The sequence below is a fragment of the Malus sylvestris genome, chromosome 15 (assembly GCF_916048215.2).
Source record: "Malus sylvestris chromosome 15, drMalSylv7.2, whole genome shotgun sequence".
Taxonomy (NCBI): Eukaryota; Viridiplantae; Streptophyta; class Magnoliopsida; order Rosales; family Rosaceae; genus Malus; species Malus sylvestris.
The window spans coordinates 23,360,970-23,386,227 of record NC_062274.1 but is presented as its reverse complement, the minus strand read 5'-3'; the positions used below and the strand labels follow the sequence as shown (position 1 = coordinate 23,386,227).

The 25,258-nt window shown below is 36.3% G+C and overlaps 2 protein-coding genes and 2 pseudogenes across 2 annotated transcripts; all 4 read left to right on the top strand.

Annotated features, from left to right (window-relative positions):
* The first annotated feature begins 815 nt into the window (after nt 1-815).
* On the top strand, nt 816-3,460 carry LOC126605821 (CASP-like protein ARALYDRAFT_485429). The gene is made up of 3 exons (XM_050273270.1): nt 816-1,219; nt 2,452-2,584; nt 2,680-3,460. The coding sequence occupies exons 1-3, from the start codon at nt 1,089-1,091 to the stop codon at nt 2,872-2,874; spliced, it is 459 nt and encodes a 152-aa protein (XP_050129227.1). The 5' UTR covers nt 816-1,088; the 3' UTR covers nt 2,875-3,460.
* Nucleotides 3,436-10,198, top strand: LOC126602825 (pentatricopeptide repeat-containing protein At2g22410, mitochondrial-like; annotated as a pseudogene).
* A 3,464-nt stretch (nt 10,199-13,662) lies between these two features.
* LOC126604566 (uncharacterized) lies at nt 13,663-14,656 on the top strand. The gene has a single exon (XM_050271860.1). It carries the CDS (start codon nt 13,952-13,954, stop codon nt 14,435-14,437), a length of 486 nt encoding a protein of 161 aa, XP_050127817.1. The 5' UTR covers nt 13,663-13,951; the 3' UTR covers nt 14,438-14,656.
* A 4,612-nt stretch (nt 14,657-19,268) lies between these two features.
* On the top strand, nt 19,269-24,828 carry LOC126602824 (GDP-Man:Man(3)GlcNAc(2)-PP-Dol alpha-1,2-mannosyltransferase-like; annotated as a pseudogene).
* Nucleotides 24,829-25,258: the final 430 nt, after the last annotated feature.

Here is a 25,258-nt window from a genome sequence, read left to right as displayed (position 1 = left end):
ATCCAACTTTTTAAACTCAAAAACAATTTTCAAGTTTTAGGCCTTAAAAACTTGTTTGGTAGGATTATTTTCAAAAATTGAACTCAAGACTAACTCAAAAATAGTTTATTATCTAAAAACATAAAAAGTGAGTTTTTAGAGTTTTTAGAGTTTTTAAACTTAAACTCACTCATTTCTTTTTTCTCCTTCCTCCCCTCTCACTCCAAATATATCTCTCTTTTCTTCTTTCTCTCTTCCCCTTTTTTTTTTTTTTTTTTTAACTTTTTTCGTCTCTCCTCCGATCCATTCTCTTCATTCTCTCGATTCTTTCTCTCACTCCTCTTCCTCTCTATCTCCTCCGATCTTCTTACTTTTTTCTCTTTCCTCCGATCATCTCTTACTTTCTTTCCTCCGATCATCTCTTACTTTCTTTCCTCCTCTCTCCTCTTTCTCTCTCGACCTCCTTTTTATGGATATTTTTGTCCAGTTTTAGTTGTAAGATTTAAAAATTTTAAATCACATACCAAACAAATTTTTGAGTCTTAAAGAAAATTGTTTTCAAGAAAAATTCTTAAGAAATATTTTGAGAAATTATAAAAATTTTCAAATAGGATACCAAACAAGCCCTAAAGTTCCCAACCTTTTACTATCATTTTAAATTGATCTCAATTTTTTTAAACATCCAAAACATGTAGACAACTTGTTAAAATGTCACATCGTTAAGTGTGGCCTAAAATGTTTGGCATTTTGTTACCACCACACATCGCTACCAGCCGGAGAAGAACATTAAACCATTTATGCCCTCATGAAGGAGGAGATGCCAAAGCCAAAGCCAAAAACCCACCAAAATCTGCGTACCCTTTACGTCCCTTTCACTTTTCTGTTCTTTTGTCCCCGAACACTCCTTTTCCTTCACAATTCACCACAACGATTCACATTCCCATTACCATTGTTCCCTCCACAGCAAATCCTCCCCGTATTTCCCCACAATTATTTAGAACTCCATTTTTCTCACAATTACTTGGTCATGTGGCTGATAAGAATTGTTCTTGAATTTCGTTTGCCATGAGGAGTTCTTGCTGCGGCTGCAGCTGCATGCAATTGCAAGCATGGATGAACTGCCGGGGTCGTTGGGAACCAGTGCCAGCTTGGCTCTGCGATTCGGGCAGACCATCTTCTCCACTGCCTCTCTTCTCTTCATGTGCTTGGACGTCGAGTTCTACAGCTACACCGCTTTCTGGTACTTTCGAATTCTTCGACTTAGGAGTTTTGGAGGTTTTAGTTGAATTTCATCCGACCCTTTTGTGATTTCGATTTGTTCTTCAATACCCATGTCTCTGTTTTTGAATTTGATGGCAATTCTGTTTTGATTTCTTGAGCTGGATATTGCCTTATGGTTTTCTCAAGAACTGGAAACTGTATTTGTGTAAAGATCGTATAGAGATTGTACTGGTTTAAATTTAACTCTATTTTATACGTGCAAAATATTATATACTTGGACTTGATGGAAGATTTTTAGTACATGTTTTTTGTTTCTAAGTTTCTCCTAATTGAGCAAGTAAATATATTGAACTTTTTGTTTAGAAGGAACTGTTCAAGACTCTGTAATTCACCATCGAATTTCGGGTATCTTCACTAGAAACTATGTCGATGGGAAGTTTTACTTTGTATGTTTGAATCAAAGCCAGGGATTGTGATAGTTTTAGTTTTTAGCAGCTTTGAAGTCTAATTCGAACATCATAGAGCATCAAAAAACCGCTCGATAGAATTTACCCATTTTATGGCCTGTTTGACATGAATCTGAATTGCTAAAAAAAAAGCTCCCGAATCGGGAATTGGAAGCCAAATCTTTCAGCCTCCAAACATTACAGTGTAAACATTAAAGCTCCGAAAAAGGAGTACCAGTTGCCATATCGGAAATCATGTTGTTTCATCTGCTCTTAGTTGAATTTTTTATTTTTTTTCTCACAAGGCTAATTTTGCACGTCTGTTCGTGTCAATGTTTCTCTAGTCATTGACTTAGTCTTTGAGAACTTATGTTCTAATGATATGTCCAAAGAAGTCTAGCCCTGTTCACCTGTATGTGCGGCTTGCCTTTCTCCAATGTACTTCTAATGTATAGCCTCACCCTGCACTTGTCCTTAATGGCGTGTGTTCTCAACCCTATAAAATATTGCCTTCTCTGAAAGAGTCTTCTGGGGTAGGGGTATATATTTTAGTAATTAAGAACTTTTCAACTTATAAAACCTAACAAATTCAAGTCACTTTGCTAACAATGTTTGTTTTTTTCATGTGCTAACCTGTAAACTGAAGGGATTATATGGTGCTATCTGAATTGTTTGTTAGCCGTTGTCAGATTTGTTTTGTCTCGGTTTTTTCTAGTGTGCAACAATGAAGGAGACGAATGTAATCCACCAGAAACTCTTCTAGTAACAGTAGTAACTCTTACCATTGCTTGTGTTGGTGTTGCAGCTATTTGGTGACGGTAATGGGTTTGGTAGTTCCGTGGAGCATGACTCTGGTGATCGTTGATGTCTACTCTGTCTTCTTTAGATGTTTGCATCATCAACCAAGAATAATTATAATAATTATTTTAGGAGACTTGGTATGTGTTTTTGTCTATAAACTTATTTATCCCATTAACATGTTCTTCCTTTTCCCAACTTAAGTTAAGACTATATTATGTTCGTTTCATCACAGGCGTTGTCGTATCTCTCACTCGCTGCAGCTTGCACGACCGCTAGTACCACAAATCTCCTACTGTATCTCGACGGATCCTACTGCCCCGCCAAGTTATGTACTAGATATCAGTTATCTGCTGCCATGGCTTTCCTGTCTTGGTTTCTTTCACTAGGTTCCTCTCTGTTCAATCTCTGGCTTCTTCCTTCTTTGTAAAGGTCCTGCTGGTTGTTGTCATATACAACAATTGAGCTCCACCGAGTTAGAACAATCGCATCCATATACAGATATTTTTGGGAGATATAGATAGGGTCGTTCTGAGACGAAACTTAAAGAAAAGTATACCTACAAGGTTATTCTGTTGAATTGTATTTTATGAAGAAAAAGAAATAGTTCTCATTTTATTTACTTGTAATTAGTAAAATTTAGGTTTGAAACCGTTTGTGTTGATGTTGTCGATTTCTTATGTGAATTTGGCTGGTCGTCCCCCTCACCATACGAGAAGCAAGGTCCAGTCCACAGAAGGTTAGGAAGTGGTACGTATGGTTCACTAGGTTCTACCACTGCGAGGCCCAATCATACTCAAAGGACGAGTTTGATCCTAGCTTAGAAGGAACGCTAGCTATATGCTTAATAGATGCAAGTCGAATGTTGTCTTCGGGGCTTGGTCCTTAACTCTTAAGAAATGCAAGTGACACCTTCTGTAACCATATTTGCCTGAACCTGTACATAATAGTCATCTTGTTTAGTTGAACTTACACTAGCATTATGAACGGCATGATTGTGGACTACATTTTCTTTATATCCGACACGTGTTGTTATTAGACTGTCATTCTGAATCATACATTCAAATAAGAATTCACATCGTCAAGGATTCATATTCACTAGGGAAGTATTATTTAATTCATGTGAGTTTCGAGACCTTCCGTACAAGTGAAGGGCCAGTTGTTGCAACATGATATTTTCAACTGAACAAAAAATACTTGGTATTTATAATTCATAAAACCGTTACATTTACCCCCAAACCTAAAGACCAACGGCCACGTTATTCACCGCCAAAAATCCGACCGTTGCTTCCCGCCTCTTTCACTCTCTGCAAACCACTCTCCCTCCAAATCCCACCAAGTTCACCCACAAATTCAAGACCTCCACACACCAAACCCTGCATCATCTCCTAGAGCAGTGCTCCTCCATGAAAGAACTCAAACAGCTCCACGCCCAAATCATCCTCAGCCTCACAAACGAAAACGTCACCGTCAGGGAAACTCATATCCTTCTGCTCCGTCTCTGATTCCGGAAATCCCCTTTACGCCCAGCTCGTGTCCCACAAAAATTCTAAACTAAATAAGTTTATGTACAATAGTCTGATAAGGGGTTACTCGAATAGTGATGACCCATTTAAGGCTTTTTCACTCCACTGCCATATGGTTGGTTCAGGACTCTCACCGAACGAGTTCACGCTGCCCCTTGTGCTCAACGTTTGCGTGGGGCAGTCTGCATATTGGGAAGCCGTGGTTGTCCACAGTTAGGGTATTAAGCTAGGAACTGGGTCTCAAGTTTGCGTGCAAAATGCCCTTATTAATCTCTACAGATTTTGTGGGTTGTTCAGTTGCGCTCGGAATGTGTTTGATGATATGTCTGAGAGGAGTGCGGTTTTGTGGAATTCGATGATCAGTGGATATGCTAGAACGAGTTCATGGGAGGAAGCTTTTTTATTGTTTAGGGAGAATGGAGATTTGGGGGTTGAGCCTGATAAGTTCACCTTGGTTACTTTACTCTCTGTTTGTTCACAAGCTTGTGATTTAGAACTGGGAAGATATATCTATCTTTTTATTGGGGTTAGTGGGATTGAAGTTAATCAAATTATGAGAAATGCTCTTTTGGATATGTATGCCAAGTGTGGGCAGTTGCACTTGGCATGAACGATTTTTGATCAAATGACTCACAAAAATGTGGTTTCCTGGATGTCAATGGTTAGAGCATATGCTAAACAAGGGCTCATTGAATTTTCTGAGGAGTTTTTCAACCAGATGCCACAGAAAAATGTAGTTTCTTGGAATTCAATGATTTCAAATTATGTCCGAGAAGGCCAGTGCAGGGTGCCTTTGGATCTTTTCCAGAAAATGCTTAATTCCAGTGTGGTGCCCGATGAGGCTACCTTGGTACGTCCTTTCAGCTTGCAGTCAAATTGGCAATTTGGTTATTGGAAGGAAAACCCATAATTACATTTGCATCTGCAATATTGCAGCCAGTGTAACTCTTTATAATTCCCTGATAGACATGTATGCAAAATGCGGTGCTGTTGGAATTGCCTTGTATATTCTTTTTCAGATACCAGAACAGAATGTCGTATCATGGGACATCATTATCCAGGCCCTTGCATTGCACGGTCATGGATTAGAACCAATCGTGATATTCAAACATATGCAAGCAGGTGGAATCTGGCCCGATGAGACCTTCATCGCACTGCTTTCTGCTTGTAGTCAAAGTGGTCTTCTTGACTTCGGGAGATGTTATTTTGAAAAAATGAAGTCTATTTACAGAATATCACCTGAAATTGAGCACTATGCTTGCATGGTTGATCTGCTGTGGTGAGTGGGACTTTTAGAAGAAGCAATGAGGCTGGTAAGAGGAATGCCTATGAAGCCTGATGTTGTCACTTGGGATGCTTTGCTTGGTGCTTTTAGGATCCATGGAAATGTGGATTTGGGAAAGCTAATTCTGAAGCAGCTGTTGGAGTTGGAACCGCATGGTTCTGGGCTTTATGTACTTCTAGCAAACATATTTGGTGAAGTGCACAGATGGGAAGATGTTAAGATCATTGGGAAACTAATAAAAGACGGTGGATCCATAAAGTAGGAGCAATGAGCTCGATCGAAATTGATGGCCGTGTTTATGAATTTATGGTTGACAACAAGAGACGTAAAACTTCAAGCAGTATATACTCCATTCTGGATCAATTACTGATCATCTGAGGCCCATTCGGTATGCTCCAAATGCATTTTTGGGTATAGAAGAATTGTCGTGCTGCTGTACCAGTAAGTTAGAATGCTCTAAAACCCTGATAATTGTTCACACTTTTGATTGTCTTTACATGTAATTACTTGCAAGCAGGCACTGATTGCATGTTCTTTTCATACCAAACCCGTTCGAGGGAAAATCAAATTAATTTCTGAAAAAATAACCACTTTATTTTGGAGTTCAAGAAGATTATTTTGTTTAAATGTGAAGTCATTAACTACTCTAGAGTCCAAACCGACATGAAAAATGTAGGTCTTAATTTTTGGTTACTGACTATCGAAATTTGCAGCATTTTAAAACTTTGGCTTTCTCAGCTTCTCCAAACTTGAGTAGATTAATCCTAACAGAGAATACAGTACTGCCCTTACGCAATCCATTATGAAATTCCAACAAGAAGCGGGCCAGTGCCAAGGATATATCAATCGGAAGAACAGGCTTATAAGATGCTGAGAGTATCTGCCAACAGGAAAGGGCAAATCTAATTCATCCCATGCCGCATGATGAACAGCTCTTGTGGGGTACATTGGACCTCCGGGAGAAGTGAAGCTATACAGACAAGCCTTTAACCTTGTGCTTGTGGCCATTCTCAGCTCCTTAGGGTTCTTAAGTTTAGTAGGATATACAACATATGATTATGTAACAAGTAGAAATGTGTTCTACAAACAGGTTTCTTCCTTTCAGGTGTGTTGATTAAGTGTACAAATTGGAGCTTGAGCACCTGAATTGCTGCTGATTTCTTGTTCGAGCACATGTCAACCATGCAGAAAGAACCTAATACCAATTGATACATCATGGTCGTTGCCAATGAAGTTAGATGGCGAGTTCAAAATATGTGAAAAGCGCATTGTGACGCACACAACATACAGGTCACGAAGTTCTGTAGTTAAGTTTTTAACCAGCTATCTTCCTTTTCTGTACTTTTTTTTTCTTGAGAATAATAATCTGTTCTGTTCTCCTTCAGAGATTCACGTCAAACTGCAGCTGATAGTAATATAATATACAGACGGATGGGAACAACTAAAACTTCCATACAAGTTTGATTGAATTGATGCAAAGTAAGTATACTATGAAGTATTAACAAGAACATTATGCTCCTTTTTCTTCGACCAGATTGTATATTCAGATTTACTAAGAGAGATAAGGGCATTATCCAATCCTTTTGCTGCAGTTCAACACAAGAAACAAAACCCAAGATCACAATCTTGCAAGGAAAGAAGAAGGAAAGCCACATCCAATCCAAGGTATCTCATTTCTGCTATATTTTTAGTGATCTCAATCATCTTGTCGAATTCATAGGACGAGTAGGGGACAAAAATTCTTTGTATTTGTTGAAAATCTGTTCAATTATTTACTATTTAGTACCGCATTCTTTGTATTCTTTGATAATGCAGATTTCAGAACCAATTTGACCAAAGCTCAAGACTTTCCAAATCTTAAGGGGCTAACGAGAGGTGGGGCCCAAACAGCCATGCATGGATAAAGTGCTGTGGATCAAGAACTTTCATGGTAATGACGTTGCCCTACCTTTAAAAATAATGTTAAAGCGATATGTTGTCCAACCTTTAAAAGTTTATTTCTAATCTTCAAACTAGGGTTCAAGTATTAGTTAGATCAGATTCTTTTCCAGGTTTTGTCTGAATTCATAATACACACATAATTTAGTAGGATTTGTTTTTATCCGGTTGGTGGGGTTCATTGTTTGTGTTGCCAACATGTCTGCTTCAAAGTTCAATTGATTTACCAAAAAAAAGAAAGAAAAATGTCCAACCAAAATTAAAAGAGTGCAAGTCCCATAATTCATACAGAAATAGTTCTTATTAGAAAATTGATACTGAATCTGAATATATTCTTTTTATATATAAATAGTCCAGACATGGCACGAACGGAGAGTCTGAATATAATCTTATTTATTATTATTTTTTTTTTCATATACACCGACTATGAAACACATATTAAAGAACGGGTGAGCAGTAATGTGTCGATGCCATTGTAGCACGTCCTCTCTTCAACAAAAAACGTCTTACACAATGAATACTTGCTTTTAATATAATATGGGTCTAGATCTAGTGAAATTAGAGCCCAACATATACAGCCTCTTGCTTGTTATGCATGGGCTCATGAAGACCAAAAGTCCAGCCAGATTGTGTGGGAGAGGGACAGGGTGGTGAGAAAGGAGCAGAAAAGGTCATTTTTCAAATAATAAGAGCTTTTTGTTGCAAAAATGATTAAAAGCACAAAAGGCATCGGGTGTTAGACATTTCTTTAGGTAAAAAAGTGCATGATTGAAGCCCTTATTTTTTTTTAGAGGGATACATGCATGATTGTTTTTGAGATTTTGGTGGGGGAATTGGAGAGTTTGAAGAACACAAAGAAGCTTCAAGGAAAGTTAGGGAATTGATGCGGGGACATTAATAATTGAACCCATAAAGTAAAGTTCATAATTATAATTATTATAATCAAACCAGAACAATTAGTTAGTAATCATTCTGACAAAGTATGGGGTTTAGCGGTTTAGGGTGTATCAACTATTAAATTTAATTAAGCATACAAGAGAAATCCGTTATTGGTGTGGAAGCTAGACTTGTGGTCATGAGAAGGCTGAAATGCCTCTGTGAGTCTTCTCGGCCCTTAAAAGGGATAGATAACTGTGGCTTGCCACCAATTGTCCCCCTTTAAAAAAAATAAAAAATTAAGCATACAGGGGGGAGCCAGCTCTTTGTTCTATTTAACATATGTAAAAAACAATTAAGAAAGAACAATCACATTCCACGAACTCCATTGTCTGTGTGGTATTGTCGGGAGTTACAACCCTTTGCAGACAGGTTCATACTAAATATATTATTTCAATTATTTGCTACTCTTTGCTCTCTCTCTCTCTCTCTCCCCCCCCCCCCCAACAAAAGAGAACATGAGCATGCATGGCAAAATGGAAGAAATCCAGCTCCCCCCCCCCCCCCCCCCCAAATAAAAAGAGAACATGAGCATGCATGGCAAAATGGAAGAAATCCAGCTTAGATTTCCTGTTTAGTTTTCTGTTGTTGAAGAATGTGTTGAAATTAAGTGTGATTTGGATGTGTTTTATGTAGGATTACTGTGACATGAATAATTTGTAATATTAGTAATTAAGAAACTCAACCTTCTCCTCCAAGTTCCAACCACACTTTCACTTCAAGTTTTACCCTCTAAAAATCCAGATTGTGAAATTTTTTATAATTACATCCTTAGTCAAAGTATTGATGTAACAATGTCTTTGAAATTCAATGCCAATGGATTTATATAACATGCCTAATTGATGCAGGGTTTGACATGTTATGTTGTTAAATTATGTATGTAAATCTGAATTTTTTGCTTCCATGCACACCATTTAAATAAACTTCTAACTTACAAACAATTTAGTTTCACATGTGATGAATGATAATGTTATATTGTCGTAGTATTTGACATGTTATGGTACATTACACTAATGAATCTAGATTATTTATATGGATATAGGCATTAAATTAAAAGTCCGCTCGATCAATATTTTAGGTTCAATGCGAGGGATGAGAAGAGATTATAGTTGAATTTAATATGTTATGTCATTAAATTGTCTAACTTTAATATGATGAATAGTATAGATTCATAATCCCACAACATAAACGATAAGATAGGACAACGACAATAACAGTATATGACAACATCATAGTTATCAACATTAATAAATACAGAATAATGCTTGACTACTCAAGGATGAGTAAAAGCTCATACTCAAAATTCTTCGTATTCGAATTACAAAGTTTTGTGCTTATGATCAAAATGTTTATATTATGAATCACTTTGTAAATATCATCTTTTGCAAAAAATAAATTAAAACTAAGGTTGTATAGTTAATCTAGTGTAGCAAATACATAGACGGTCTATAATTCTTTTACCAATTATGTTCATCTATTTTTGTACAATTTGATGACTAAACAAACCTAGTTTTAATTGATTTTTTGCAGAGGCGATTTTTACATAATGATTTATAACATGAACGGTTCCGATCATAAACACAAAGTTCTGTAAATTGACATTGGACAATTTTAAGTAAAACTCCTACTCATCCTTTGAGTAGCCAAAGTATAGGTCATGAATATATACAAGATTTGTTGTTAAAAGAGAGGAGGTTTGTGGATTGCAGGATGATAAGAGTGGCCGGGGAAGTAGAAGCGCAGAAGCAGTAAAGGGAGGCGGACTTTGGAAGCTTATTGAATAAGTTAAAAGAGAGGAGGGTTGCATTGCACCAGTATACATGCATGGGAGCATGCAGATTGCAGGCACAGTCGGGGAGCAAACCAGCACACCCAGATCACCTTACGCCACCCCTTGTCGCACACTTAATTCAATAACTTGCAATAATATCTATATTATTTACAGTAAAGAAGCCGATGTTGGGTTAAGCCATACAATAAGACTTGCCATAATACGTTATAAAGAAGTCAAATTTAAGAAATTTATAGGTAGAGGGAAATAAGCGTATTTAGAAGTACTTTTACAATAAGTTAAATGACTTTAGATCACCAAAAGTGATTCTTACTTTTTTTAACCGAAAAAGTTAGAAGTGCCTTTATCTTCAAAGCACTTTTCTAGTGAACACTTTTATTTTTACTAAAAATTTCAATGTGCTTCTAGTAGAAGAGTTTCATTGAACGTGAAGCGTCTTTTAAAATGAAAATTTCAAACGAATTCTACTAGACTGTGATACTAAATGACAATTTAAAATACTATTGGAACCAAATGAATAGAGTGTTTAAATTTATTATTTTTAGGTAACTTGTTGCAGTTTTCAAGGTTATTCTTTTCCACGTGCCTTCCCTCATGCTTTGCAGCGATGCACCACCTCCTCCCTCACCACGCCACGTTTCCATTTTTCTTATTCATTCGTTTCTTCCAACTTTATATATATATATATATATATTTTTTTTTTTTTCTTTTATTATTATTATTTTTTTATCTATTGGAATTTATTCTGTGCCCTTGGAGTTGGGCCAAAATATCAATAATGTGCCTGCAAAGTGCAAAAGCAAGCGTTGCAAATTCATGAGCCACTCAATCTCCAATTATTCACTCCCTCCGTTGTTGTCTCTGTTAAAATACCCCATTCCCATCGAAGAATACAATTCACCTGCAATCTGCATGCAGTCTTTGTCTGGGGAGTGGAGTGGAGATGATGAGTGACATGAGTCCTCTCAGACATGTGAATTATTGGAGTTTTAGCAATGTGAATTGTATGTCACAATTTCGATTTGTTATTGGGGTTCGCAATTAGAATCAAAATTTTGGACCTTTCTTACTTTTGGTCTTATGTACAATGTTGCCAGGATTAATCGAGAATTTTCTGTTTGACAATCATTTATTTTTCAATTTCGAACCCATAATTCATTTGGTGACTTAAGTTTTCAGAAACATTATCTTACACTGGTTGAAAAAATTCTAATTGTTTTCGATTTTCAATTTTGTGTAAATTTTAGATTACCAAACAAAGCATAATCGTGATTATATCTAAAACTGGTAACGAAGTGTAACTTTATCATACAACAATGTAGATAAGTCTCTCTCCTTCTTGAGGCCCTTGGTTGTTCTTTAACCCCACTTAAAAATGCTCTATCACTCTAAAGTTAAATTATAAAAATCTTTAAAATAGAGGTAAGATTACCTAGACTGTCTTTGAAAATTTTCACATTGTGGTAGAGGGACGTGAGACCTACTTACGTTTTTTTTTTCTTATATGTTAGTAAACGCAAATTACGTAAAAAATAAGCATAGATGTCTAGTTGGTAAGGTACAAGCCACTCTCGTATACTTATATCTCCACAAAATATCTGCATGGTTTTTCATCTTTCCTCTGTTATTTGCAGGACTAACTTTGTGAGGAGAAGCCTTTTGTGACTTCATCTTCCATTTGAAAAAAATACTCAGAAGTTCTTTTAACCTAGTGGAATCCAAAGGTTACAAAAAGTAGAATTGGATAAGAAAAAGAGGAAACTAGCACAGTAGCATAAGGCCATATACCTCTCATCTAACATCTAAGGATCCCCAAAAGAACCTTCAAGGCTAAGGAAGGTTAAAATTTCACTTCTACGTTTCTAACATCTTTTGTGAGTCCAAACTATTCGAGGATTTGCTTTTAAAAATTCTTTTTTGGTATGCCATCCAATGTTCTTTACATTTCTGTTTTCTGGTTTTAATTTTAGAATGGGGTGTGATATCCACACACCCCATTTTACTTCTCACACACCCTTCTAATTTTCGACCGTCGGATCGGATGAATTGAAGAAAATCAACGGATAGAAATTAACAAGGGGTGTGTGAGAAGTAATTTGGGGTGTGTGGATAGCACACCCCTTTTAGAATAATACTTGCATTCCCTTCTTGAAGGATGAACTCATTCCCCACTTATAAATAACGTGTCTTTATCGTAGAAACTTTATAATCATAATTGTTCAATGTCTTAATCCTCATTTGAAGATCATACTCACAAAAATCTTTCAAAACAGAGATCGTTTAGTCCATCAAATGTATCAAGTAAATGGATGGTTTGCCATTAATTTATCACTTGGTACCTACACTGTTGGTTTGTTTGATACAATTTGAATGACTAAACGATATCCGATTCAAGCGAATTTTTGTATGAATGATCTTCAAATGAAAGGTAAGACACTGTCTACAGTGAAGATACATTATTTGCAAATGAAGAAATGAGCTCATTATCAAAGGAAGAATGCAAGTATTATCCTTACTTGTATAGCAAATAGAGCCAACGATTGCAATACTTTTAAATTTTATGCTTTAAAAAGAAATATAAGATATCTTCCATGGTTAATTCTATCTCTCATCCTTAGTGCACATAATATTATTTGTTTTAAAAAAAAAAGAATTATTGGAAATTTGAGAGTAAATACTATAATGAGTTGCAAAACAAAGAATTTATTTACAAAACAAAAAAACAAAAAAATTTCCCACAAAATACAAGAGGAAAAGTGGGAAATATAATTGGAACCATACAATAATATATATTAGTACCCAAAAGAAAAAAGTTGGTATATAATGGTAGTACCATCATGGTCGTTGTTAGGTGGGTCTCCCATTATCCATGAAATGCCCTGCCAAGCTTAGCAAACGATTCTTCCCCTTTTTACAAGCATCCTTTGACATCACTCCCTACTTATAGAAACTGCACTATTATTATGCATTCAAGCCTGTGAAACAGTGTGTAGTGGGCACTAAATTGATATATGTGCATGCAATCATTCACTCCCAATACCAACCAACCTAAGTGGTCCAATAGTACACAAAAATAGTATGAAATAAGCAGTAAATTCAGACGTTATTGAATTCAAATCTTTACATGCGTATAAGTATCTAAACTTACTTAAAGATTGTTTGCCATATGGACACAATCTGAACTATTAGATTAGCAAAACATATCATTGGCTCCGACTAGATAGATGTTTATAGATCGCAAGTGTTTACGGAAACGGAGCCAACCAAAGCCACTTGCACCCTCATGCCTCCCTCCCTGCCCCCAACACATTTTCCAACCCGCTCTAACACGTGGGTATAAAACACAGAAAACGTTCACAATTAAGCTAATCTCTACCCTTCATGTTAAGATAAGACGACTTCAACTTGAATGTTCGTATTATGGAATTTTAGTCACCAGTCATCACGTGTTGAATTCACTTGATACGTTTGGTTTACGGAAGTTGTACGTATCAGACTTTTCGTGGATTTTGAGCCCTCCATCCCAACCCAAAAGCAATCCCATTAATCTCATGACTCCCTCCCATCCTTTTCCACCGTAAAGATGCACATACCAATTAGCATAGCCACTGCTCTACCGTGCTAGTGCCACCACAGGCTACAACCCTAGTCCCTATCCTCGTAATTATATGCAACCAGGAGGGCCGCTTATGTAAAGGATCCTGATTCAGAACTCTTAAAATGTCGATTACAACCTGTGAGTCTGTGACCACCAACTTACAGCCTGGCTTCGGCCAAAGCCCTGCCCATTGATCGATAATACATTGCTTAACTAAACGACAAGTCCTACGTGGCATCATGCTTCAAATTACGAGCCCCCACCCCCCATTTCTCCCTGTATATATATATAGTCACACTCTCTTTTCAACACCATTCGTGCTTCTCCCTCCTTCCTACAAATCTCTCTCTCTCTCTCTCTCTCTCTCTACTTTCTCTCTCTAAGACGCAACTCAAATCCTCCGCCATTTACAACGATCCGATTTCGATCCAAATGGGTATTTGCAGCTCGTCCGGGTCGACCCAAGTGGCCACCGCCAAGCTGATTCTACAGGACGGAAAATTGCAAGAATATCCGTATCCCGTAAAGGTCTCCTACGTGCTCCAAAAGAACCCCACCTGCTTCATTTGCAACTCCGACGATATGGACTTTGACGACGTCCTTCAGGCCGTCAGCGGTAACGAGGTGCTGCAGCCGGGCCAGCTGTACTTTGCCTTGCCACTCAGCTGGCTCAAGCACCCGCTAAAGGCGGAGGAGATGGCCACATTGGCCGTTAAAGCCAGCTCCGCGCTTATGAAGAGTGGCGGCGAGAAATGTGGGTGCCGCCGGAATTCGGTGTCGCCGCTGATATTTTCCGGCGAGGACGTGAAGGATCGTCGGAGAGTGGTAACAGCTGGTGCCAGTGGGGGGTCGAGGAGGGGGAGGGGAAATGGGGGTAAAAGGCGGTATGCGGCGGACTTGACTGCGATTCCGGAGTAGGGTAGTTTGGGAAATAAGATGGGGTAATTGTGTAAATACATTGTAATGATCTGGATGTGATTAGTGGGTTGGTAGATTTACTTGATTTTGTTTTGGAGTTTAATTTGTTTGTCCCCCAACCATTTTGGGGCCGTGTTACAATTTTACCCTGGATGGTTTTGAGAAAATGAAAAACAAAAAGTGAACTTTAATAAAAAGCTTCTAGACTTTAACGAAAAACCATATTTTTACACTAAAAAGTCAATCCTGCTACTATTTATTTTACCATTTATTTTGCCCTTATTGTTAAAACTTAGTTTTCAATCTCTTTTTACTAGTTTTCCTAAACAAGAACAAAAAGAAGTCACTACATAGATGAGTCTTGGTGTCCAAGATTTAAATTTGACAGAGTGATGCATTTAATCAATTTTGGAAGTCTTATCTTTAGCTTGCGTGTCTTAGAACTCAATTTTAATCTCATTTTAACTCTTAAAACTCAAAAGTCGATATTTTAATTTTTCACAGTTTTCTCCGCTTTAACTTGTTTTCATTAAATTCATCAAACATCCATTAACTTTGTTGATGTGGCTCACCTAGTAATATATGTAAGGACTAGGATTATCTCTGGACAATGCACTCTGTATCTTAGAGATCCACTAATTTCAGCCGTTAGGAATAGATCTTGCGATCAAGAATAAATGCTATTTCTATCAATTCACTCTTTTACAAATAAAATTTTTATTGCCTGCATTGCTTTTAAGCAAGAAGGGAAAAGAAAAACAAGATGGAAATGGACTCGAGAAAATTTTCAAGGACAAATGTTAACGCACAAAACTGGTGAGGTCAATAAAGACTAAGATAGTTGCATGTCGGCCCTTGGTGGGCTTCGGGTTTTGCGAACAAAAGGAAATGGACACCATAATTTAAGTGGTTCACTCCTTAAAATTGGACTACACTCACTGAGTCTCTTGAATAGATAGATTTCAAGGTTACAAATATGGCTTATCTTAATACTGTATAATATATCTCTCAATTCGTTTGACCCTTTCTAAAGAGTACTCGTCCTCTTTTTATAGGTTATTCTCTGAACCTTCAGCCTCTGGGCTCAAATCTATCACTTCCTTTGCATTTAGTGCACCGAGTGCACAAATTTGACCTACTAGTTCTCCCTCTGCTTTTTGGCCGACACGTGGCAAAGAGGTGACATTTGTGTAGGTTAAATTGTGTGTTTTCTTGTGATGATGCATCAGAGTGCCTTGCTCGACCTTGGGGTTGGTAAAACTCGTACCCGAGCGTCTTATCTGTTAGTCATTATGTCCTTTCGTTAACCTTTGTTCCCTCGAGTAACCATTACATGGCGTGGAGTTGATGCCTAAGTGGGCATGCCCTATGTCCTTAGACCTCATGCCATAAAGCTGTCAGTGCACCAACTTGCCCCTAAGTGGTCGGAAAGTACTTTATGAGGAAGTGCTTGATTTACTTACTGATAAGACATTTAAAGGCTATGGGCTCTTAAAGCGCTCGACTTCATCCTTTTTAGTTCATTAAGCCTTAACCTTTTTTTGGGCAGTATTCCTTTCGACTGGCGTTCCTTTGGGCTTGTGTTCCTTTGGGTCTGTCAAGGTCAGAAAGGACTTTATGTTAACAATTTCCCCAACTCCTTGTCCAAGGGTTCTTTCTCGGGAAGAGAGTTACAAGGGTTAGTTGGGATCTAGGGGTGACACTTCGGTGTTATGTAATATATGTAGAATGTAGTGCCTTGGCAGTCATCATATTCCCCATGCGAGAGCTTGGCTCAAAATTCCATCAGTCATCATACTCTTGAGTTAGGGGTTAGTGTTGTCAGGAGAATATGTGTTTGTCGAGGCGCCTCAGTATTGAAGATGTAGGTTGGTGGCGCAATCGAGCCACCTCAGCATTGAAGACGTAGCTAACAGACATGACCTCATGAAGTTGTTTCACATCTCTTCCGTTTCAAAGATCGAGCAAATGGGCAGCCACGTATCACGATTTAGTCGTTTTGGTTCTCATTCATCAACAGTTAAGATCGAGTACCTCGGGCTATATAATTCTGCCCTCATGGTGAAACCCTCACTTCATTATGGTTCTTCAATCGAAACTCTAACGAATTCACTATGCGAATATCTTCGACAACCTGAGCTTTACCATTCACAAGTCTCAGACCTTTTCTTCTGAATTCTCTCAGATTGATTTCTCATGTTAGCATTTATATATTTTCGTCTTCCTTTGGTACATTTTAAGTAGGTTATATTTTACTCTGAATCTCCTGTTGTGGGTTGTTATCAATGTGAAAATATGCTGACGGGGATCAAATTCAGCTAGTCTAGTTTGTAGAATGGAGTAAGGCATCCTTTTTTATTTGAATCCATAACGTTAAATTTCCTTAGTAATTAGGGCCTAAATGTGAAAGTAGTTTACTTCACATTTCTGGGACCCCCAAAATATGTGTAGATACTGAGCATGCTCAATGTCGAGCGCTTTTGATTAAATGACTCTTGAGAGGCTTAACACTACAAGTAGTTGATCGAGAAAGAGATGCTAAACACGATGACTTCAAGGATCTCCCTGGTAGACCGAGCGTTATTCCAATTCGTCGACCACCAATTATAGACTTTAGGGACTTTTATTCAACAGGGCATAGACACAAGTCCATTTTCTTCTGCAGAGGGGTAACTTGGAACAGACCATGGACCGAGCCGCTGCCGTCGAGATAACCGATGAGGAATTGCTCGGTCTCACCAAATGCCTGATGTCATGCAGATATAACAGACTTGGATGAAATGGGAAATCTTCTCCCTGTGAGTTCCAATAAAAGGTATGCGACCCTTCGTGCCTTTACAAGGTTGGGATGCCAATTGACCCTTATTATTATGTAGACTCGAAATCATACTGCTGATCACATTGTTAGCGTTATGACCACCTCAAGGTTGAAGGTGTTGAGAAATAGGTACTAAATCCCGACCGATGTTATCCTTCGAGCGCCAATTGAATGAGAAAGGCCGAGTTGACCGTCACACTGTTGGGTGGCTTTTTCTGCTGAACTCTTCAAGTCAGACGTTCCACTACCCTTTCACCTTTTCCTTCAGAGACTTGTGGCCCATATAGGTCTAGCTTTTAACCAGCTCAACTCGAATGCCATTCACTTATTTCTTAGCATGTACGTGCTCTGGATGGAGCATCGCCAGACATAACCCAATCTCAGCGTAAGTAAACATTATTACAAACTAAGAACAGTCATGGCCAGGTGGGGTTCCATCACATGCTTAGCTTGTTCTTGCTATTTTTCGATAGCCCTTCTAACTAGAGGCCCTACAAGGAGAATTGGTTCCTTGTTGACAACAACTGGAGAGCTTAGCGAGGTTGAGGTGACAGACGCTTGTGTTGCCAAGTGCTCACATCGCCAAAAACTTGAGGGCAAAGGGTAAGAAATGACATAAGTGATAGTTTTATGATTCTTGTTTTCCACAAGCCTTCTAATTATGGTTTCGTTTTGTTTGTATTGACTAGCTGAGAAAGATCCCTTTTCCGCTAGAAGAAGAGCTTCAACTGGTGGGTATGTCCTCTTTGCGCTAAGAAGAACTCTCAATCGCCATCATACTCACCAATCACTATTTACGAGTCGCTGGTTTTCTAAAAGGTAAGCTATGTTGGACTTCAATTTTGTTGTTATTCTTTTTTTCCTTTATTCATTCTCATAACTTATACTGATGACGAACCATAATTTCTTCGTCATTTCATCCTTGGTAGACTTCTGTACAATGTACTCATAGTTGATTTTTGTCCCACAGAGGGATAAATGGCTGAAATGGACGTTGGATGGAGATGATCGCTCGCCGAGTGATGGGGAAGAAGAGTGTCCCTATTAACGCTCGAAAGCAGTATGCTAGATGAGGGACCGGTCAGGGAGGTGGTCGTGACAGTTATACGGTGGTAGTGCCGCAAAGTTCCCCTGGTGTCGGCCGACAGAAATCTGCTGGAAAACGCCCGTTGGTCGGTTGCTCAAGCCGCCAAGAACACAAGTGCTCTGGTCTTGTGTTTCAGCCGCCAAAAGACCAAGGCTACGTTTGAGGATGAGTGGGCCAGGCAATATTGCAATCCTTTTACCTCGGTAGGGTGATTAAACTTTAGTCTACTCATCTAGTTTGTAATAAGAATGTTCAGACTTTCGATTGTATGCACAATACACAGTATTTGTGATAGCTGTTGTATGTACTACTGCTATACTCTAAACATTATGTGATAATAATATGGTTGAACCTTAATGTGTCCCCAAGTCAGGAAGTTGTTTGTAGGATTTGCAGGATAATTTTTTAGTATTCAATAAAATTGAGCTTTTAAGTATAAATTCTTTCGCATTTTTAATTTATTGACTATGGCTTCATTTTGGTGATAGCTAGCACATCTCTACCCCTGGTTTGATGCTATCGAGCTCGGGGTGTGTGATGTTAGCCACAATGTTCGCATGTTTGGTGAGGACGGAAGAGGATCCTCTTCAGATCCACTTTGTGGATCCTTAGCCGTTCATTGTACATCGTGCGATCAGTTTTTGTCAGGTACTATTTGTGTTTAATTTTAAATTAAAAAAAGTCAAATAATTTATGACTACAAGATGCATGATAAATGACTAAGATATGAGGATCCCTAGGATCTTCACAATTTAGATCCGGATGGGACCCAAATCCGAGGAGGAGGATTTTATACCCTCCTAATCTCTCCCCCTTTTCCTCCCCTCTTATTTGAACGGTTACAGTTAAACAACATTAACATCTTATATTGATATTTTTATAAAGGCAATAAGAAAATAAACAATCTGTGAGAGGAAGAGACCGAAATGGATGGGAGAAGGAAGAGAGAAAATCCCGAAAATCCTACTCCCAAATCCGATGAGGTCAACTTCAATCTGCCAATGCAGCAGCATTGGGTTTCGTGAATTCAATGGTATTTGTCTTACTAGAAGGAAATATATATAGTTGCACAAACCCTAATCATAAATAATCTAGAAAACCAATTAAGGAAAGGAATCTTCAATACAATCAAATTACAATTTACCTTCCTACTCTAATTGTCACAATATGTTTATGAAGAATGGATTTGGACTAATGTATAACAATTCTCTTTATCCTTGTGTGTTCAAAAAGATTAAATTTTAAATTAATTTAGTTTTAACAATATCAAAACTACGATCTAATATTCACAATCGTATTTATAACATTGGCTTGCGTACAACGTCCAAAAACCATGCATGCATCATGATGAATAGTGCAATCAGACAATGATATGTCATGAGTCTCATCTCATCCTTGGCCTGGTTTTGCCATACATTTGGATGTATAATAACACCACGATATATATAAAATTGTTTGGGTTTTTGGTGAGTAGCGTATCGGAAGAGTAAACCACGACAGTGAGCGTTGTGTCGGCGTGTGAGTAATAAGGGCAGAGACGCTAGCAGAAGTAGATCGAGAGAGGGAGCTGCCATTTTTTGCATGGGATGCTTTGTACGTTAGTACAGGGATACAGCTGTTGCGATATGCTTAGTTCATTTGGATCCAGTAGGGATTCATCGAACGCGTAAGTTTAGTAAAGAAAGGAATGGGTTGAAATTTTCAATCAAAATTAATTTATCTCACTTAAAAGCTACTCAGGTTGTGATTCCATCAAAATTAATTATTGATGAAATTAAAATGCTGTCCTGAAATAACTAAAAATTTAGATTATATGCCTAATTAAAGCCGAGTAAGAGTTTATAATAATTAATTTAACCTAAATAAAACCTATATCTCTGCTAATTAATAAAACACTCATTGTCAACCAAAACACTATGAAATTACCATTTTAACCCTCTAATTAAAACAGAACATGAATAAGAAATATGAGACAGAAATGAAATTTCATACAACCAAATTTTGTTTTTTTTTTTTCAAAGCCTCATTTACATGTAATCCTAACATATCTCTAATTAATAAAAAATAAAAATAAAAACTTCCCACTCCCACATTCTCTATCACTCTCTTCCCCTGTCCTTCTATTTCAAAAACAAAAATTTCTCACACACTGTGTGTGCCCATATGCTAGTATATAATTATGTGAACATGTGTGACAACCTCGTCAACACTATACTTAAATTAAAAAATAGAGTGGGAATTTATGATTTATGTTAAATATGCAATGCAAATTGTAAGGGAAACAAGTTCACCTACAATTGACAGTAGAAAATTAATCCTGATATGTTAATTAAAATACATGTACAAACTATACAAGTGGGAAAGCAAAACCCCACACTACTACAATATTAGCTTTAGGTGTTGGACGATCCTGGCGGTTAATAAGCCAATCTGACGGATAAAAAATATTCGACACATAATTTATTTACTGTCGGATTAAAGTTAATTTCTGTCGGATATATCCGACAGAAATTCCTGGCGGATTTTTCCTGGCGGATTTAACCCTCAGTATTTTTGAATTCTTTTTTTTCAATATTTTTAACATATTCTGGCGGTTTTTAAGTTAATGGTGATGGTTATAACCGACAGAAATTGACTATTTTATTATTTTAGTTTCTGTTATTCTGACGGTTATAACCGACAGAAATTGACTTTTATATTATTTAAAATGGTATATTGATTAAAAATAAATAAATAAATAAACAAATGGTTTAAATATTTTTTTTTTCACTCACGGTCCCGTTACCTAATCTCTGAATGTTTTTTTTTTTAGACTTTTTACACATGCTATCTCTGAGTATATACAAACATATTTGACTGTTGGATCATTGAAACTAGTTTCATAGAATGCATATCCTATCAAATTGATAGATTTAACAAACACTTAAGAGTTAATGTTATACTTCCATTAAGTATAAAAAATTATCCACTAGTGTAAATATTTTAAATTGAAGATCGAATTTGTTCAATACATTCTTATAGGGTCGAGGAGTGTAGCTGTAAAAAATCATCAAAATCGAAGCTAAAATAACCGTTAAATTGTGATTTTTCGTTTATAACCGTCGAAAACTTTTGTTCTGTTACCTAATCTTTGAGTGTTTTTTTTTTTGTGATTTTTTAGCTATGCGATCTCGGAGTATATACAAACATATTTGACAGTTGGATCGTTGAAACTAGTTTCATAGAATGCATATCCTATCAAATTGATAGATTTAACAAACACTTAAGAGTTAATGTTATACTTCCATTAAGTTTAAAATATGATTTGTCCACTAGTGTAAATATTTTAAATTGAAGATCGAATTCATTCATTGCATTCTTATAGGATCGAGGAGTGTAGCTGCAAAAAAATCATCAAAATCAGAGCTAAAATAACCGTTAAATTGTGATTTTTCGTTTATAACCATTGAAAACTTTTGTTCCGTTACCTAATCTCTGAATGTTTGTTTTTTACGATTTTTTACGTATGTGATCTTGGAGTGTGTACAAACAAATTTGACGGTTGGATTGTTGAAAACGTTTCATAGAATGCGTATCACATCAAAACGGTAGATTAAACCAACACTTAGAGTTAATATTATACTTCTATTAAGTATAAAATAAGATTTTGTGGTATCAACTAGTGTAAATATTTTAAATTGAAGATCAAATTCGTTCATTGCATTCTTATAGGGTCGGGGAGTGTAGCTGTAAAAAAAATCATCAAAACCGGAGCTAAAAAAACCGTTAAATTGTGATTTTTTCATTTATAACCGTCGAAAACTTTTGTTCCGTTACCTAATCTCTGAACGTTTGTTTTTTGTGATTTTTTACGTAAGTGATCTCGGAGTGTGTACAAACAAGTTTGACGGTTAAATCATTGAAAAACGTTTTGTACAATAGATCATTGAAAAAAGTTTCGTACAATATATATTCCCTCACTCAACTTTGCATTAAAATGTGCATTGAAAAAAGTTTCGTAGAATGTGTATCGCGTCAAAACGGTAGATTAAATAAACACTTAAGATATAATGTTATACTTCCATTAAGTATAAAATAAGATATCCACTAGTGTAAATATTTTAAATTGAAGATCAAATTCATTCATTGCATTCTTATAGGGTCGAGGAGTGTAGCTGTAAAAAATCATTAAAATCAGAGCTAAAATAATCGTTAAATTGTGATTTTTCGTTTATAACAGTCAAAAACTTTTGTTCCGTTACGTAATCTGTGAATGTTTGTTTTTTACGATTTTTTACGTATGCAATCTCGGAGTGTGTACAAATAAGTTTGACGGTTCGATCGTTGAAAAAACTTCGTATAATGCGTATCGCATCAAAACGGTAGATTAAACAAACACTTAGAGTTAATGTTATACTTCCATTAAGTATAAAATAAGATTTATCCACTAGTATAAATATTTTAAATTGAAGATCGAATTCGTTCATGCATTCTTATAGGGTCAAGGAGTGTAGCTGTAAAAAATCATCAAAATCGGAGCTAAAGTAACCGTTAAATTGTGATTTTTCGTTTATAACCGTTGAAAACTTTTGTTTTGTTACCTAATCTCTTAATGTTTGTTTTTTCTGATTTTTTACGTATGCGATCTCAGAGTGTGTACAAACAAGTTTGACGGTTGGATCGTTGAAAAACGCTTCGTAGAATGCGTATCGCATCAAAATGGTAAATTAAACAAACATTTAGAGTTAATGTTATACTTCCATTAAGTATAAGTGTAAATATTTTAAATTGAATATCAAATTTATTCATTAGACAATATTTATTTATGTTTTTCAAGTATTGATTAGACAATATTTAGTTTGTGTGATTACATTTTCATTGTACAATTCTTTTTTTGTTTCTTTATCGCATATTTTACATGGATTATTCTCTATTAAACCAAAAGTGTAAAAATTATCTATATAGATAATAATTTAAATAATTAATTAATTTATTAATTAATAAAAACATATTCTAATTAAATACATATTATTTATTTATTTTAAAAAGTATTCTCTATTAATTCTTTTTTTGTTTCTTTATCACATATTTTACATGTAAAAAGATATTATTTAAATACAAGTTCTATTATTCTCTATTTATTCTCTATTTATTCTCTATTAAATAAAATAAATAATTTAAATAGAATATGTATAAAAAGAATTAATAGAGAATAATCCATGGAATAAAATATGCGATAAAGAAACAAATAAATTATTTATTTAATTTTTAAAAACATATTCTATTTAAATACATATTATTTATTTATTTATTAAACCAAATAATTATTATTTAATTTTTAAAATCGTAACAAAATTTTGGGGGGAATTTAAAATTTTGAGGGAAAATTTAAAATTTTTGGAGGGAATTTTGCCGCTTTTTTTTTGTGTCGGTTATAACCGACAGAAATGAAATTTTTCTGTCAGTTTTTATTTTTTTTAAATATTACTGTCGGTTGTAACCGACAGTAATTAAAATAACCTAAATTTTTAAAACACCTCCATCTTCCTTGCGCCGGTGCTTTTCCCTTTCCTCTATTCTGCTGTCCTCATTTCCTTCTCCTTCTCCTCTCTTCTTTTCTATTATGTTCGAACACTTGCAACCAATTCCAACCAACAATTCCACACACACTGCAGACAGACTCTCTCTCTCTCTCGTTGGTGTCTGTCTCACACTCACAGCATAGTAGTACTTGATTCTAGCTACCAAGCTTAGCTAGCTAATAGAAAGTTATTAGTCGTCTCGTTAAAGTGAATAAGGATTGTAGGCTCTTGTGCTCATCTTGTTATGGTTAATTCGTCCTGGACTCAGTCCCGTATCGAAAAGCTCTGTAACTTTCCCACACGGTCTAAGCGGGTCTACCCTCCTTGTGACACTTATAGACTTCAGGTTTGTTATCAGTAATATCTTAACATATTACTTTGAAACGTGGTTTTCAACGATTTGACTAGTCTTTGTGTGAGATGAGCTGCAAATGTGCAATTGTCTTTCTATGTGGTTGTTAACAAGTTGTTGTTTGTGTAGGCGCTGTCGTTGGAAAGGCTAGCTGAACCGGCAAAATTTATATATGTTGCTCAGTTTCGGCCAAAGAAGGTGGGAATATAAACCTTATGAGCACAATGTACTAAGATTTTTGCGGCTTGTTTATGGGGCCTTTATTATTTGTGGATATTGCAAGTCCTTTCTAATTTGATTGTTCCATTCTCAGGCACTTGGTCTCCAACTTGAGGCCTTTGCAGTTGCCATAGGAAAATTAGATGCACACTTGCCCAGACCTAAACTTTAGTTTGTGGGTAGTTGTCGGAATAAGGTAGATGAGGAAAGCTTGCAACATTTGAAAGATAAAGCGGTTGAACTGAAGGTTGACGGGGACGTAGAATTTCATAAAAATGTATTATACAGGTCTGTGCCAAGGATTTCATGTTCTGCATCCCTTAATGTAAATGTCTAGATAACTTGTTCTTCTTGCTCTTGCTCTCTCTGTTAAACGTAAACCATGCATAATCTGTTCACAAGTTTCTTATCTTTGGTTCGCTTGCATTGATAATTGCTTCCCGTCTGAGGATTGAATCATACAAGTAGTGATCCTAATATATACAGCATGAATGACTCAGATAATTAGCATTTTTTTTGTGTGTCTGCCTAGGTGAATTCGACTAAGCTACATAGTATGTAGCTGAATTAGACAAATACAAACTGTGTGGTGTGAACATCTTCTCAAAACCATTTTAGCTGCTGTTTTCGTAAACATATTTTTCCTCAATGTCAACGATTATCGGCTCTCTTTGGTTCTTGTAATAATGTACCCGACAAAGAAAGTGATTTATATATATTTTTTCTTTTTAATAGCATTACTGTCGGTTTATCCGACAGAAAATGTTTTGATTTATTAATTATT